We start from the raw sequence: 16,460 nt of genomic DNA on the forward strand, positions 1-16,460 counted from the left end.
AACGTGTTCTGTTTATTTAAACTAGTGTCTTTAGTGCCTGTTATGTGCTTAGCACAGCTCTGTGTGCTATGAAGGGTACAGAAAAATCAGACATCCTCCATTCCCAAACTGCTTAGAGTCTTCTGGGAAGCTGATGAGTGAGAGTGAGTCAGAGGGCGCCATTAATTCCTGTGTGAGACTTGGCCTCAAGTTCCTTATCTAAAAAATGTGGAGATGAAGGAGGAGAGAAAGGTGGAATTCTTAGACTTCTGAGGTCCTTTCCAACACAATTGTTCTAAGATTCTCCTATGAGTCAATAGGTGTATGTGTGTGTAGGCACACATACGCATATTGCCAGGTGAGAGTAGGTCTCTGTATTGCCAAGTGAACGTGTGTGTGATCAGAGAGCAAGAGAAAAGGAATGTGTCTGATTATATAGACTCAGGACAATTTCTCCTGTTCTTTTTATGTAAAAAACGTAATAGCTGTATTGAGGTAAGACTCACATGCCATGAAGTACACCTGCTTAAAATGTACAAGTGAACGGCTTTTTTATATTCACAAAAGTGTGCAACCGGCACCACTGTCAATTCTAGACCATTTTCATTACCTGACAAAGAAATCCTGTTCCCATTAGCATGCACTTCCCTTTTTCTCCTAACCTTCCAGCCCTAGGCAATGAGTAACTACTTTCTGTCTCTGCAGATTTGCCTATTCCAGACATTTCATATAATATGTGGTCTTTTGTGACCGGCTTCCTTCACTTAGCATAACGTTTTCAAGGCTCATCCATGTTGTATAATATGTTAATACTTCATTTACTTTTATTGCTGAAGAGCATTCACTATACACGTATTCCACATTTTATTTATCCGTTCATCAGTTGATTGACATTTGGATTGTTTCCACTTCTTGTCCATTATGAATGATGCTGCTCTGAACACTCATGTACAAGTTATTGCATTACCATATGTTTTCATTTCTTTTGGGTATGTACCTAGGAGTGGAATTTCTGGCTCATATGGTAACTCTGTGTTTAATCTTTTTTTAAAAAAAATTTATTTATTTATTTTTGGCTGCATTGGGTCTTCGTTGCTGCACGTGGGCTTTCTCTAGTTGCAGCGAGCAGGGACTACTCTTCATTGTGGTGCGCGGGCTTCTCATTGCGGTGGCTTCTCTTGTTGAGGAGCATGGGCTCTAGGCACGCAGGCTCAGTAGTTGTGGCGCATGGGCTTAGTTACTCTGCGGCATGGGGGATCTTCCCGGACCAGGGATCGAACCTGTGTTGCATTGGCAGGCAGATTCTTAACCACTGTGCCACCAGGGAAGTCCCTATGTTTAATCTTTTGAGGAACTGCCAGACTGTTTTCCAAAGTGGCTGTACCGTTTTATATTCCTACCAGCAGTGTATGAGAGTTCTAATTTCTTCACATCCTCACCAACACTGGTTATTTCCTGTTTTCTTGACTATAGCTGTCCTAGTCAGTGTGAAGTGATACCTAACTAAGGTTCTAATTTGCATTTTCTTTTTTCTTTAATTTTATTGAAATATAGTTGATTTACAGTGTTGCGTTAATTTCTGCTGTACAGCAAGGTGATTCAGTTATACATATATATATTCTTTTTCATGTTCCTTTCCATTATGGTTTATCACAGAATATTGAATATAGTGCCCTGTGCTATACAGTAGGACCTTATTGTTTATCCATCCTATATATAATAGTGTAGTTTGCATCTGCTAATCCCAAACTCCCAATCCTTCCCTCCCCAACCCCCCCTTCCCCTTGGAAACCACAAGTCTCTGCTTTATATCTGTGAGTCTGTTTCTGTTTCGTAGATATGTTCATTTGTGTTGTATTTTAGATTCCACGTATAAGTGATATCATATGGTGTTTGTCTTTCTCTTTCTGACTTACTTCACTTGGTGTGATAATCTCTAGGTCCATCCATGTCGCTGAAAAATGGCATTATTTCATTCTTTTTTATGGCTGAGTAGTATTTAGTTTGTTTTCATGTCTTGGCTATTGTGAATAGTGCTGCTATGAACATAGGGGTGCATGTATCTTTTTGAATTATGGTTTGGCTGGATATATGCTGCCCAGGAGTGGGATTGCTGGGTCATATGGCAACTCTATTTTTAGTTTTTTAAGGACCCTCCATACTGTTTTCCATAGTGGCTGCACCAATTTACATTCCCACCAACAGTGTAGGAGTGTTCCCTTTTCTCCACACCACCTCCAGCATTTGTTCTTTGTAGACTTTTTAATCATGGCTACTCTGAATGGTGTGAGGTGGTAACCACCTCATTGTAGTTTCGATTTACATTTCTCTAATAATTAGCAATGATAAGCATCTTTTGATGTGCATATTGGCCATCTTTATGTCTTCTTTGGAGAAATGTCTATTTAGATCTTCTGCCCATTTTTCGATTGTGTTGTTTGTTTTTTGGTTTGAGTTGTGTGAGCTGTTTGTATATTTTGGAAAAAGCCCTTATCGGTTGCATCATTTGATTTGCATTTTCTTGATGACTAATGATATTGAACATTTTTTCATGTGCTTATTGGCCATTTGTGTATCTTCTTCAGAGAAATGTATATTCAGAATCTTTGCCCATTTTAAAAATCGAATAATTTTTCTTTTAATTATTGAGTTTTAGGAGTTTTTTTTATGCTTTCTAGATCCAGGCCTCTTATCTGATGTATGATTTGCAGATTTTCTCTCCCATTCTCTGCGTTGTCTTTTCCCTTTGTTGATGGCGTGCTTTGAAGCACAAACATTTTTAATTTAGATGAAGTCCAGTTTATCTATTTTTTTGTTGTCATTGTTTGTGATTTTAGTACTATATCTATGAAGACTTTGCCTAACCCAAAGTCACTAAATATAGGTTTTCCTGTATTTTCTTCTAAGAATTTTATAGTTTTAGCTCTTCCAGTTAGGTCTGTGATCCATTTTGAGTTAATTTTTTTGTGTATGGTATGAGGATGGAGTCCAGGTTTATTCATTTGCAGGTACTATTCATTTGTCCCAGCACGTTTTGTTGAGAAGACTATTCTTTCCTCATTGAATAGCCTTTGCACTCTTACTGAAAAGCAATCGACCATAGACATATGGGTTTATTTCTGGACTCTCAGTTCTACTCCACTGATCCATGTCTATGCTTATGCTAGTACAACACCGTTTTGATCACTGTAGCTTTGTAGTAAGTTTTGAAATTAGAAAATGTGAATTCTCCAGCTTTGTTCTTTTTTTTTTTTTTAAGATTGTTTTGGTTATTCCAGATCCCTTGAACTTCTATATTAATTTTAGGATCAGCTTGTCAGTTTCTGCTTCTTCATGGTTAGAAACAAAGTAATAACATCAAAGGTTTTTGGACCAAGTAAAAAGTAATCACATATGATTGCATCATCTAATCAGTAATTGTTGAGCACCTACTATGTACCAAGCATGGGGAATACAGAGGTCTGGTAAGATGTGGATCCTCACCACAAGTCACTCACAATCTAGCAAGGATACAGATGTGAACAGAAGTAAATACCTTTGAGTGTGTGCAGTAGAACACAAGGTACAGTGAGAGTACTCATAAGTCCATCAAGCAGGGGTGGTGAAGACAGGCTTTTCCAAGGATATGGGGCTTGAGCTGAGGCTTGAGGGAGGCTTAGGAATGTGCCCTTCCAGCCAGAGGGAAGAGCATATGCAAAGGCATGCAGATGGGATTATGATGGCACATTTAGGAACTTCCAGGGGTTCAGTTTGACTGGTGCAGGGGAAGGAGTGTAGAATGAGTGGCAGGAGATGGGTCTGAAGAAGCAGGCAGAATCCCATGGAGAGTCCCTTGTGCCAAGCCAAGGTAATTGGGCTTTATCCAGGACATTTGGCTAACTCAAAGAGTTTGATCAGGAAAATAGAATTTTGTTATTATTCTTTTTAAAAGATCATACTCTGTTGGCTGACTGCCGGGAAGGAATGTGTCCAGATGCACAAAGACCAGTTAGGAGGTGGTTGCGATAAAAAGGTGACTTATCTGAGCTAAGACAGTGGTGTGAAAGAAGGGGACTGATTTGAGAGAGTCGATAGAAGTGTGGGATGGACAGGATTTGGTGACAGATTCGATCAGGGGAACATAGAAGAAAGGGGAATTCTCTTACAGAATTTTACATGTATGTTTCTCAGTTGCAATTATAATGTATATACCGGTTTGTATTTCTTTTTTCACTTTATGACATCGTGTTTTTTGTATTACTGAATGGCCAGAACATTATTATTTTAACGGATGTAAATTGATCTGTTAATTGGTTAGGCCATCATTTATTAATGCTTTCTTTATTGATAAACATTTTTATTATTTTCTGGTATTTTTTATGAAAACACAATAAACATTTGCAAGTATACTTTGCACTTTTCTTTTGAATCTTTTTCTTAGGATTAGTTTCTGCAAGTGGTATTACTGAGTCAGAGAGTATGGACCTTTTTTTTTAATACACAAATTCATTTTATTGTGGATTCAGACTACAGAGAAGTGTACAAAGCAAATGTAAAAGTCCTCCTTACCTTCTCTGCAGAGTCCACAGTTTGGTGGGCATCCTCTTAGTCCTTCTCTGTCTTCATTTAAAATTGCAACAGGGGGCTTCCCTGGTGGCACAGTGGTTGAGAGTCTGCCTGCCGATGCAGGGGACACAGGTTCGTGCCCCGGTCCGGGAGGATCCCACGTGCCGCGGAGCGGCTGGGCCCGTGAGCCATGGCCGCTGAGCCTGCACGTCCAGAGCCTGTGCTCCGCAACAGGAGAGGCCACGACAGTGAGAGGCCCACATACCGCAAAAAAAAAATAATAATAATAAAATAAATAAATAAATAGTAAAATTGCAACAGAAACAGCCAAATTGTCTTCTAAAAGTGTCACCAGTGGAGAGCGCCCATTTCTCCACACTTCAACAACTCTTGTTATTGTCAGTCTTTTTAATTTTTACCAATATAATGGTCTAAGGAATTACCTGATTGTTTTAAATTTACTTTCTCCTGATTGCTAGTGAGGTTGAGCATCTTCTTATAGGTTTATTGGCCATTTTCATGTCTTCTCTGAATTTCCTATTCATATCCTTTACTTATTTTTCTTTTAAGTTATTTGTCTTTATCTTCTGAATTTTTTAGAAGATCTTTATACATTCTGGTTAGTAAACCCTTTTGCCAATTAAATATGTTATAGGTATTTTCAGCCATTCTGTGACTTTTTTTTTAACTTATCTTTCATTGTATAGTTTAAGATAAGATAGAACTTATCTTTCATTGCTCTTAGTTTTTAATGAAATTTATTGCTCTTGTCCTCTACTCGGTCTTTTAGGCTTTGTGTCTTTTTTTGGAAGGCCTTTCTTTCCCACTTTAAAGTTAGAAAATATTTGTATTTTGTTTTAATACTTGCTTAGGTTTTTGTTTTGTTTTGTTTTAGTTTATTTGCATAGGTCTTTAATACATCTGGACTTTATAGTGTGAGGCAAGAGTCTGACTTTTTTTTCCCAAATGGAAATTGTCCCAAGGCCATTGACTGAGTAGGCCATCCTTTTCCCACTAATTTGAAATGGTATGTGAACCTTTTAATGGATTTGGGTAGTAGTGGAAAACTGCTTTCTTAAAAAGAATGAACTAGTTTATACAAATTGACATCAGCAATGTGTATTTACCCCAGTTTTGCTGCAGCTTTCCAAGTATTGGTATGATTGTTTTATTGATTGTGAGCTAATTTAAATTAATTTTTATTTATATCGGTACACAGCTATTTTCATTTCTCAGTGATGCAAATGATGGTATTAGAGGACTTTACTGAATAGAATCAATGCCAAAATACCTGGTACAGTAGGAAGCCTACATAAGTGACTAGCTGTCTAAAGATTGATGACTCCCATCCCACCCTACATTTTCTTCCATCTCCTCCCCTGTGCCTCTCATAGGATCTTCTGCAGGAGAGCTGGTCCTCATTACAGCCAGGGTGACCACAGAAAGGACCCCAGGAACCTGCCTGTATTTTAGTGCTGCTCCAGGAATCCTGCCCTCCAGCCAGCCACCCATGTCCTGCTCGGAAGAGGGAGCAGGAAATGCCACCCTGAGCCCTAGGATGGCTGAGGAGTGTGTCAGTGTCTGGAGCCACGAAGGTCTTGTGCTCACCAAGTTGCTCACCTCCGTAAGAGCCTCAGATTGTTGGGGTTTCATAAACTGCCATGCTGAATGCTGTGTCTTGATGGCTTCTGGATGCAATTTTACCTAGTAGAAAAGCACAGGCTTTATAATCCTGCCTCAGGTTCTGTGACCTTGAGCAAGCATGTGGGCCTCTCTGAAACTCAGCTTCCTCAGCTGTAAAATAGGAAACATGATGCTGTCTCCTAATACCAACAAATAAGGATAAATGAGAATGAATGTAAAGCGCCTGGTACATAATAGAGATTGGATAAATGACAGCTATTACTATTAACAATTGTCTATAGATACAATAAAACATGATCTTCACCTCAAAGGAATTCAGAAGCTGTAATAAGAGGCAGAATGGGCTAATTGCTATCATTGGGGTGTGAGCAAAGTGTTATTCAAACAGAGTAAGGACCAATTAACTCTGACTTGAACGTTTATGGAGAGTGCTTCACCAAGAAGGTGGCATTTAAGAAAGGGAATTGTTTACAATAGTTTATACCTTACTAAGTGCTTTCAGTTTCATTACCTCATTTGATCTTAAGGCTGTTATGAGGTAGCTGTTATTATCTCATTTTACAGATGAGGAAACAGACTTAGAGGGAGTGAATTGCCCCAGGCCACACAACTGGTTAAGTGGCAGAGCCAGGATTGCAACTTACAGCCTTCTGACTTCCAAGTCCCAGGCTCATTCTGCTCTGTCAGGATGATCCTTGAAGAATGAGGAAGACATGGGCAGGAATGCAGTAGAGGCGGTTCAGGAGAGGGGAGATACATTCCAGGCAAAGGGACCAGCATGAGTACAGGCCTAGGGATTGAAAAGTGTTCAGGCTTCAGGAGCACTCCACGACGAGGGCTTAGGCATGACATAGAGGAAGAGACAAAAGAGATGCAGGGGCCAGGTCATGAGGCACCGTGAGGTCTGGCTAAGATGCTGTGACTTGATACTGCAGGCCATGGGAGTCACTGGTGCTGGGTGGACAAGACTGGCTAAGTGTAGGAGAGAGACCAGTTAGGAGGCTGCTTCATACTGCTCCCTCACATTTGCAAAGACCCTGGTGAGGAGCATGACTTGGGAGCTTGGAATCAGAGACCTTGGTTTCCAGACCTGGCCCTGCTTGCACATTTCAAAATGTAGACAATAGTGAACTTTCCTATCTCCTGGAGTCATTATAGGGGTTCAGTTTAAATGTTTGGGCAAGAAAGCGGTTTGTAGACCATTGAGACAAATGTTAGCTTGCATGAAAATAAGAATAGAATTTTCCCAATTTTAGTTGCTCCCTGGATGTGGAGAGCCCTCTCCCCCATGGAGGCTTCTCTCTATAGCCCTTGGGCTGGGGGTATCTAAGATATCTTCCCAAGGGAAGATTCTCCACAGTCCCTTCTCTCTCCATCATTCCTCCTCCCCTTCCTGTCCCCACCCCTAGGAGGAGCTGGCTCTGTGTGGCTCTAGGCTGCTGATTTTGGGCTCCTTCCTGCTTCTCTTCTGTGGCCTTCTCTGCTGTCTCACTGCTGTGTGCTTCCACCCACGCCGGGAGTCCCACTGGTCTAGAACCCGGTTCTGAGGGCACTGGCCTAGTTCCTGTCTCGTTCTCAGGTAAGGTTCTCTGATTCAGTCCTGTGGGAATAGGGGATGGGGTGTGAGTGGCAGCTGTAACTGAGACAGAGCTTTTCCTAAACAATATGGTTTGGTTTTACTTATTTTTGTACTTTATGTGGAATCATACATATTCTTTTGCGACTGACTTCTTTCAGTTAACATTCTGATTTTAAGATTCATCCATAGCTGTAGTTTACATCCAAGCTTTTTGGCAACAGCAGTGAATTAAGGGGGTTCAAATTTGATGATGTGTCCTGGATATGAAGCATGTTTGTCTTGCTTTTGTCCTGAAATTCTGATACCCAGTTTTATGATGCAAATTTTGTAAAATTCATCTTGAACTGCTCAAAAGGATTGATGATGCCCTTTTACTGGACACACACTATGTGCCCAAGCACTTCATATGCACCTGATCTTTTACATTAGCCATCATTGCATTAGAAAAAGTTGATTCTGCTAGCAGGATCTTTGCAGGGACACAGCCTCCAAAGTGGGGGTAGGACATATTGGCTAACTGGTTAGTCCATCAGCTCATTAAGATTAAAAAAAAAAAAAAGTTCTTTAAAAAATCTCACCCTTTCAGTTGAGTCTCATATAATTCAAGAGTCATATATTGTGCACCCCGCTCTTAAACTGTTCTCAGCTTCAGCTGGCCGCTGTGCCCTAGGAAGCAACTGTGGGAGAAGAGGAAACCGCTCAGACCCAGGCAAGGTGCTGACCAGAGGAGCTGGACCCTCAAGATCAACTTTGCTTATATTGCTTAGGGCTAGGCCTGACTGCTCCAACCACCTACTTGGGTTGGGAAAAGGTGGAACCCTCTTAGCCTTTCTTAGATCTGAGCAGAGTGGGAAAGGAAGGCTTTCTGGCTCCTGGCAGACCCTGGGATCCTGAGGCCATCTCAGTTGGAATAAGTGCCTGTACCTATCTCTAGTTGTCACTTCCTCTGCTCCTTCCCCAATTTCTGCAGCCATACCAGAGCTTCCTCCAAAGGCCCTCTGACCTGCCCTGTTTTTTTATTTTGTTTCTCTCCAGGTGTGAATCAACTTCTTGGGCCTTGATTCTGAGTTGGAAGAGATATTACAAAAGTGGAGAGCTGGAATGTGGGGGAAATAAAAGGTTTTTTTGCCCAGTGTTTCCCAGGGTGTTTATTGGGGACTGGATTGAGGTGGGAATTTTAAGGTAGAGAGTCTCGGGAGGTTTAGGGGATTTTTCCTTGTTGACTCTTTAGTTTGGGTTGGTATAGGGCATAAGGTTACTGCAGCTCTTGGGTATGGTCATGGAAATGCTTTGACATAAATGCATTGTGACCTTGTGCAGGTCATGCTGCTGTGAAGGGCCTCAGTCTCCTGAAGGGATATGACAGATTGAGTTTTCTCAGCAAAGATTCCTCGAACTTGGGAGCCCACGACCAGGCTGGATAGTTACTAACCAGGACAGTCCGTTTTCCCGCCTTTTCCGCGCCCAGCAGCAGTCTTCCCTTACCCCTCCCAACCTCTACCCTGCACGCAGGCGCAGATCACGGCTTCTTATTTCCTTCCACCCGCGCCCCCTCAAAGCTTCCCCTAGCAACAAGCTCGGGCTCCGCGCTAAGGCGGGGCGAGCGCATGCGCTGCAGCCCTTTCCACCACCAGTTGTCGGACAGCGCGCTGGGCTCCTCCTTCTCCAAGACTAGCCCTGCTCCCCACCTCCTCCCACCCAGGGTCCGCGTGGCGGGGCGCGCGCGCACTCTGGCTGGGTTGCTGCCCAGCTCTCTGGCCGCATCCTTAAGGAGAGAGGGGCGGGGCTGTTTCCTTTGGGGCCCCGCCCCCTTGGCCCGGCGTCCATACCGCGCCTGCGCGCTCCCGCCCGGTCTCCATCTTGGAATTGGGAGGAAGAGGGAGAGGGAGACTGGGACGAGACCGGGGCTGTGATGCGGAGAGGCTGAGACTGAGAAGAGGAGAGGGGGAGAGGGCACGGGGACCGCCCTTAGCTACAGTCTTTCAGCTGTCCTCGGGAAAGGGAAGGGGAAAGGGAGGGGGCCGGGGCGGGAGTGGGGGCTGTCACCCTCGGACCCCGGCGTGAGAGGGGCCGTGCGGTCGGACGTCCTCGGGGTAGGCCCCCTGTCGGTGGCCGAAGACCTGGGGCTCAGTCCCCTCGGTCCCGAATTTCCGGGCCTGACCCCACGCTTCTCAAATATCCGGGTCTCAGCCCCTGAGATTCCAGATATCCGGGACTCGGGTCCCAACCTCTCTAAACCTGGGGCTCTGTTTCACAGGGTTTCAAATATCTGGGGTTCAGGACCCTGCGTGCACCAGTATCCGGGGTTCATTCCCCACGAGTTCAGATATCAGATTCGGCCTCCCCCTGTTCGAATATCTGGAGTTAAGACCCCACAATCAGAAATCCGGGACTCAGCAACTGTCGCCCTCGAGGAAAAGGAGGACTGGACCGCGAGGTCAGATCAGGTTGTCACCCCCTCCCCTCCAGGGGAGGCTTCCCGGGCCCGCCCCTTAGGAAGGGCGAAAGCCGAGGAAGAGGTGGCAAGGGGAGAGGTCTCCTTGCCCCTCTCCCTGCTTGGCAGAGCCGCTGGAGGACCCCAGGAGGAGGCGGAGGCGCTGGGGCACCATAGTGACCCCTACCAGGTGAGACACGGGCTGCAGGGGCGCGGGTCCCTGTGTCTAGCTTGAGAAGAGAGGGTGCTGCTTTCTGGGAAGCTGGGCCTGGGTAGGCTCTCTCCTCAGGATGGGGAAGCCTAGCTGGGCCAGTGGTCAGCCTCTGGCTAGCCTTGCCTTCTGCTGCCACCCTCTTCCCCTTCCTTTTCCCTTCATTATGTCTGGTTGATGAGGGACCTCAGGTGACAGGGTCTCTGATGTCACGGGGGTCACACCCTAAGGTGCTTGAGCTAATCAGATGGATTTGCACCCTTCTGGTTTTCTCCCTGTTCACTTTGCCCCTCACAGCTACCCCTTCATGATTGTAACTCTCTTTCCTCTGGGGTGTTAATTCCCATGCCTCTGGTCCCCATGGTGGGTCTGCTTATCTGTTTTTTAGGCATGGTCTGCTTGGGTTTCTTGTCCTTTCAAGGAAGTGTATATGTGCATTTGTGTTTAGGGGTGCTTGGCAGTATTTCCCCCAACTGTTGTTACCTTCCAGCCTCTTGCTGTGATGGTATAAGTAATCTAATTAGTCAAGCGATTTATCATTTACAAAGTGCTCTACATCCATTCTCTCATTCATCTCCCCCCTCATTCATCTGGTGAGGGGGCTCTTTTACTGTCTTCTTCCCATTTTACAGTTGAGGCTATTGAGGCCCAGAGAGGTTGCCCAAGGTCACACAGCAGCAGAATAGGATTGGAACCCAGGTCCTTGAACAAGTCTTACCTGTGTTCCGTACCTGTCTCTTGTCATCTCTTTTCTTCTGTGCCTAGGTTTAGCCATGGGTCCAGAAGAGAATGGATTGGGGTGAGATTTAAGAATGGGAGAGAGAAGAGCTTCCTTTTTAGGAGGCCTATACTCAGAAGCTTTTCCTGATGGGAGGCTCTGGCCCCTGCCTTCTGCCTCATGGATTTTTCTCTCCACTGTGACCTTCATCTTTCCCCTCATCCCAGTCTTTGGCCTGGGTTCCTGAGAGGGCCATCTCTTGTGGCAAATGATAGTGGTGTCTCTTAACAGTTAAAGCCAAGCTGCCGGGGGGTAGGATGATCCCCAAAGTATTAAAGCCTTGTCGTGGCGACTCTGGAGGCAGGGAAGGAAAAATCCATATGCTGAGTGTCTGCATGGTGTTCCTAAGTACGAGATCTCATTAAAAATTTCACAACAGCTCCACGCTGTAATCCGTTTTACTGAAGAGAAGACCTAGTGTAAGGAACTTACTCAAAGCCTTGTTGCTGTATATTGCAGATGAAATGCACTGGTAGTGAAGCTTAGGGCGGACAGGCTTGGGTTTCCTCGTCTGTAGAATGGAGGTAACGTTGTCCATTTTAGAAGGTGGTTATGATTTAGCACAGACCTTGGTAATCACTCAGATGTTTGGTGTTTGAGGAAGAGGCCCCTTGTGATGTTTTGCTGGCATCTCTTATATGTGACCTGGGGTCCTCAGTTGGCATTCTTGGTTGGTTGCAGGTAAAGAGGTCAAGAAGATTCCTTTGGCAAGCTGTGAGCACCTGCCTTTGTGTGTGGGTGTGTGGTGGGGGTGAGGGGTGCTTGGCAGGGTTGCTGGCAGAAGAATGGAGAAAGGGGCCTGCTTTGAGCGGCCTGGGAGCTGCTTGGGGCTGGGCTGAGGGCAATCAATCAATCTCCTAGGCTATTCTGAGCCCTCTGCACCCTGGGGGCCCACCAGAGAGTCAGGCTTACTCCTTGCCCTCCAGCTTCCAGTGGGGCTGAGGAGACAAAATTAACAACACAACAGGAAACAATGTGTGACAGAATATAATTACATGCTAAATTGTTAGGTGCTTTTAAGGAGCTAGAACTCTGCCCTGGGAGTTGAGCTCTGCTGAAAAACTCCTTTGTGCCTAAATTCCAACAAGTGCTTATCCGGGAGTTTGGCCTGGAATCCCCTTAGGAGGTCTTGGCTCTGATGTCCTGCTGGAGTTTTCAGTACATTTCTGGCTGGGTGCTCTAGGAGCTCTTCCCCCAAGGGCTTGGGGTAGTCAGGGGAGGCTTCCTAGAGGAGGGGGCTGAGCTTGGGGTGAGTTGTTGAGAGAGTAGTGAGTACACAGGCCTGACTGGAGAGGAGGAGATCCCGTTCTCTGACCTTGGAGAAGTCCTTCCTTTCTATGCCTCAGCGATCTCATCCATGAAATGGTGATCCTGATCTTGCCTTGCTTGTTTCATAGGGCTGTTTTGAAAGCATAGTGGTAGAGGACCAGCTTTGGGCAAGTCACTTAACCCCTCTGAGTGCCTTTCCTCATCTGTAAAATAGGGGTAATAGTAACACCTCATAAGGTTGTGGTGAGGATTGAATGAGAGAGAATGCATGTAAGGTGCTTACTGTATAAGCTTAATAAATGTTCTTTGTACTGCAAATGTCCTGTACCTGTGTGTGTTGCGTGTGCCGTTGGACTGGACAAGTAAGGCAGCCCAGATCGCAGGCCCCCAGAGCCAGACACCATTTCTATCTCTGTCCTTCCCATTCTCGATCTCCCGCTTGCCACAGTGTCCCTAGCCCTTTTGGAGAGTGAGTCTCCTGGCCCCTGTGGGCCAGTACCCACTTGTAACAATGGCCGGATTTCCACTGCCTCCGGCCTTGGCTGTTTCCTGCTCTCTTCCAGAGTGTGAGAGGTTGAGGGAGGAGGGGGCCTCAACACCAAGGGGAACAGGAAGGTACCTGGAAATATTTGGGGCGTGGGACTTGTGGGACAGGACGCTTGGGGATCTGGGGTTCTGGCTGGGAGGCAGAATCTTTTATTCTTGAGGCGAGATTTAGGGGCCGTAGGGAAGTGGAACTTGTTGAGGGCTGAGGGGTTGGTGAGGATGCTGAACTCCCAGTCTTCCTTTAGTTTTAGGGACTCCAGAGACCCAGCCCTAGTGCAGTCGTTGCCAGGGCAACTTCATTTTTCTTTTTTCTTTTTTTTTGAGCTTTGATATTGTTCCTAATCTCCCCCTGCCCTTCCTTGGTAGTGCCTCCCCCTCATCGGAACTAGGGGAGGAGGGGCCCTTTCTCTCTCTGAGGGCCCCATCTTTGTTCTAAGAGTCCCATCTTTTCACCAGGTTAAGCCCCACTCTCAGGGCCCCCAGGGGCCACCATGCCAGCTGGGGGCCGGGCCGGGAGCCTGAAGGACCCTGATGTGGCTGAGCTCTTCTTCAAAGATGACCCGGAAAAGCTCTTCTCTGACCTCCGGGAAATTGGCCATGGCAGCTTTGGAGCTGTGTACTTTGTGAGTTGAGGCTTGGGAGGGTGGGGCAGGGACTGTCTTCCCGCTGTGGACCTCCAAACAGCCCTGTACACTATTCCACCACACCAGGCTTTCCTGCCCTCTCCTGCTGGGCCAGCAAGTCTTCCTGCTACCCAGTGCTCACTGGGGGCCTTCACTACCTTCTGGTCTGGTCCTCTAGGCCCGGGATGTCCGGAATAGTGAGGTGGTGGCCATCAAGAAGATGTCCTACAGTGGGAAGCAGTCAAATGAGGTAGGTCAGGCTTGACAGACTGGTAGGAGGCAGGGGACCCCAGGCTCAAGATGCAGGCTAAGTAAGCCTCTCCTCCCCTGACCTTCTCAGAAATGGCAGGACATCATCAAGGAGGTGCGGTTCCTACAGAAGCTCCGGCATCCCAATACCATTCAGTACCGGGGCTGTTACCTGAGGGAGCACACGGCTTGGGTGAGCTGGCCCCCTGACTCTGCCCTGATCTTTGTACTCAGTACTCAGGCCCATCCTTATCCTGGTCTAGTCTCTTAAGTGGGCCCTGTTCAGGGTGTTGTTGGGCAGATCATGGGAAGGAGGAAATCTTTCCCAACCTCTGCAGTCCTCAGACAAACTCATAAGCAGCACTGTGTGTCCAGAGGGAGAGGCTGAAGAATGACATAGACTATTAGCAGTTGAAAGGGGGCACATGGGCTGGGAGAGCTGGAGATTGAACGATGGGATTCAGATGGAGATGGTAGTGATGTCTTGGGCTCTTTCTAAGGGAGGCCCTGACTCCAGGGACTTACCCCCACCCTCTCGTTTCTCCCAGTTGTCGTTTCTCCCTGTTATTACCCTGGGACCATTGCTTGAGTAGAGGCTAGGCAAGGAGGCCCTCTGTTTTGGATCTCTCTCCAAGGGAGATAGGCCAGGGGTGGCCAGATCTGCTGATCTCTGACCCTTGACCCTTCCATAGCTGGTGATGGAGTATTGCCTGGGCTCAGCTTCTGACCTTCTAGAAGGTAAGTGATTCTTTGGCCAACAAGTGGGAGAAGGGAGAAGAGCAGAGAAGCCGTAGGGGAAGGGTTAAGGGAAGATAGTTCCCGTCCCACCCTTGGGCTCCCTCAGTTTGATGTTTTTCCCTTACTCCCCAGTGCACAAGAAGCCCCTTCAGGAGGTGGAGATTGCAGCTGTGACCCACGGGGCCCTTCAGGGCCTGGCTTATCTGCACTCCCACAACATGATCCATAGGTACAAGCAGTACTGACAATGGCTGGGAGGGGGTGCTCTTTACACCGCTCCTCATTCTCCTGGGCTCCAGTCTTCTTGGAAACTTGGTGCAAAAGCCCCTGCCCAGCCTTTCTGAGATGCATGTCTTATCCTTGTGCTTTGCCTTTGGCAGGGATGTGAAGGCTGGAAACATCCTGCTGTCAGAGCCAGGCTTGGTGAAACTGGGGGACTTCGGCTCCGCATCCATCATGGCACCCGCCAACTCCTTCGTGGGCACCCCATACTGGTGAGTGGGAGTGGTGGTGAATGGAGAGAGCTCCCGGGATGTTGGGAGCAGGAGTTGGCAGGGTCTGGGCGGGTGATTAGCCTCTCTCTCCTGACCGTTCTCCCAGGATGGCTCCAGAAGTGATCCTGGCAATGGATGAGGGGCAGTATGATGGCAAGGTGGATGTCTGGTCCTTGGGCATAACCTGCATCGAGCTGGGTAAGGACATTCTCCTCTTGGCTCCTTATCCTCTTTTCTCTCCACTCCTTTCTCTTTTTCTTACTATCCCCACACCATCCCATCCTCTGAGGCCTCCAAGCATCTGTCCATTTTGAGTCTACCCTTGATCCCCAGCACAGGCAGCTGTCAAATCCTGCCATTTCTTAGACCTAAAGATTTCATAACATTCATCTTTTCTTGTCCACTACTCTAGTTCTAAATCTTTTTGCGTGCCCACTGTGTGCCATGCACTGTGCTAGTAGGTTCTGGGGGTAGAGCAGTGAATGAGGTTCTTGCCCTCTTGGAGCTTACATTCAAGTTGAGGAAATAGGCATGTTTTCTTTCATTGTAAGAAAAGCTGAATGGAGAAGATATGGGAGCAGTACAACCAAAAAACAAGGTACTTGACCTAGTTAGGGGCTGAGGAAGGTCTCCTTGTAGCAGAGATGTCTAAACAACCACAAGACAAATAAATAGGTAGCTTTGAAAGACTGTAGGGAAAAGTATTCCAGACAGAGGAGCATGCCTGGGGAGCTGAGACTAGCCTCAGTTGTTTGGAATATTGCATGTGTTAACGAAGAACAGTGAGTGATAAGGCCAGAGAGTTAGGCTCAGTGAGTTCACGAGGTCTTGAAGCCATGTTGAGGTTCTCATCTCTGCCAGCCAATGCTATTGAAACAACTGTTTTAGTGAGATAATGTTTGTAAAGCCCCCAACACGGTGCCAGGCACAAAATAGTTGCCCAAGAAAGAGATGTTATCAGTTACTCTTTCCAACAATTTCCTGCAGTGATCTCTCCCACTGCCAGTCTCTTCTTCCTTCCAGTCTCTTTTACATCAGAGAGATGTGCTGTTGTTTTCTCTTCTCCTCAGAGCCGTCAGTGGCTCCCCATTGCCTTCAAGACTGAAGCCATCCCCATCCTTGTTTCCACCAAGCTAAAGGCTCTGCTTCCTAAAGGCTGGCTTTCCTCTTAACAAGTTCTGAATTTTTCCTCTTAATTACCTTTGTTTGTATTGTTTCCTGTGCCCAAGGTTGGAGATTTGGACTTGCCTTTCCCTCCATCTACACATGTCTACATTTACCATTTAAGGCCATGACCAGATAGGCAATGGAAATATGTGAAGCAGGCCAGGTATAAGAAAACTCTAGAGCTGTCCATTTTATTCCTAGTTT

The 16,460-nt window shown here is 46.4% G+C and overlaps 2 protein-coding genes across 7 annotated transcripts in view; both read left to right on the forward strand.

The window, feature by feature from the left end:
• Window positions 1-8,882, forward strand: part of TMEM219 (transmembrane protein 219) — a 10,849-nt gene extending 1,967 nt beyond the window's left edge. For all 3 annotated transcript variants that reach the window (XM_022588350.3, XM_022588351.3, XM_022588349.3), the window contains 3 exons: window positions 5,919-6,148; window positions 7,578-7,747; window positions 8,783-8,882. In XM_022588350.3, coding sequence (XP_022444058.1) covers window positions 5,919-6,148; window positions 7,578-7,715 — 368 coding nt within the window. In that variant the 3' untranslated portion in view covers window positions 7,716-7,747; window positions 8,783-8,882. The remainder of the gene's footprint in view (window positions 1-5,918; window positions 6,149-7,577; window positions 7,748-8,782) is intronic.
• Window positions 8,791-16,460, forward strand: part of TAOK2 (TAO kinase 2) — a 19,070-nt gene continuing 11,400 nt past the window's right edge. The window contains exons 1-9 of one of the 4 annotated variants that reach the window (XM_022588336.3): window positions 8,791-8,866; window positions 9,068-10,371; window positions 13,442-13,608; window positions 13,787-13,858; window positions 13,949-14,050; window positions 14,550-14,595; window positions 14,728-14,824; window positions 14,976-15,089; window positions 15,196-15,287. In XM_022588336.3, coding sequence (XP_022444044.1) covers window positions 13,477-13,608; window positions 13,787-13,858; window positions 13,949-14,050; window positions 14,550-14,595; window positions 14,728-14,824; window positions 14,976-15,089; window positions 15,196-15,287 — 655 coding nt within the window. In that variant the 5' untranslated portion in view covers window positions 8,791-8,866; window positions 9,068-10,371; window positions 13,442-13,476. The remainder of the gene's footprint in view (window positions 8,867-9,067; window positions 10,372-13,441; window positions 13,609-13,786; window positions 13,859-13,948; window positions 14,051-14,549; window positions 14,596-14,727; window positions 14,825-14,975; window positions 15,090-15,195; window positions 15,288-16,460) is intronic. The other 3 variants (XM_022588337.3, XM_022588339.3, XM_022588338.3) reach the window with 3 other exon arrangements.

Source organism: Delphinapterus leucas, chromosome 15 (genome assembly GCF_059928025.1).
Source record: "Delphinapterus leucas isolate spDelLeu-1000000601 "Yukka" chromosome 15, BTC_Dleu_Yukka2, whole genome shotgun sequence".
Lineage (NCBI taxonomy): Eukaryota > Metazoa > Chordata > Mammalia > Artiodactyla > Monodontidae > Delphinapterus > Delphinapterus leucas.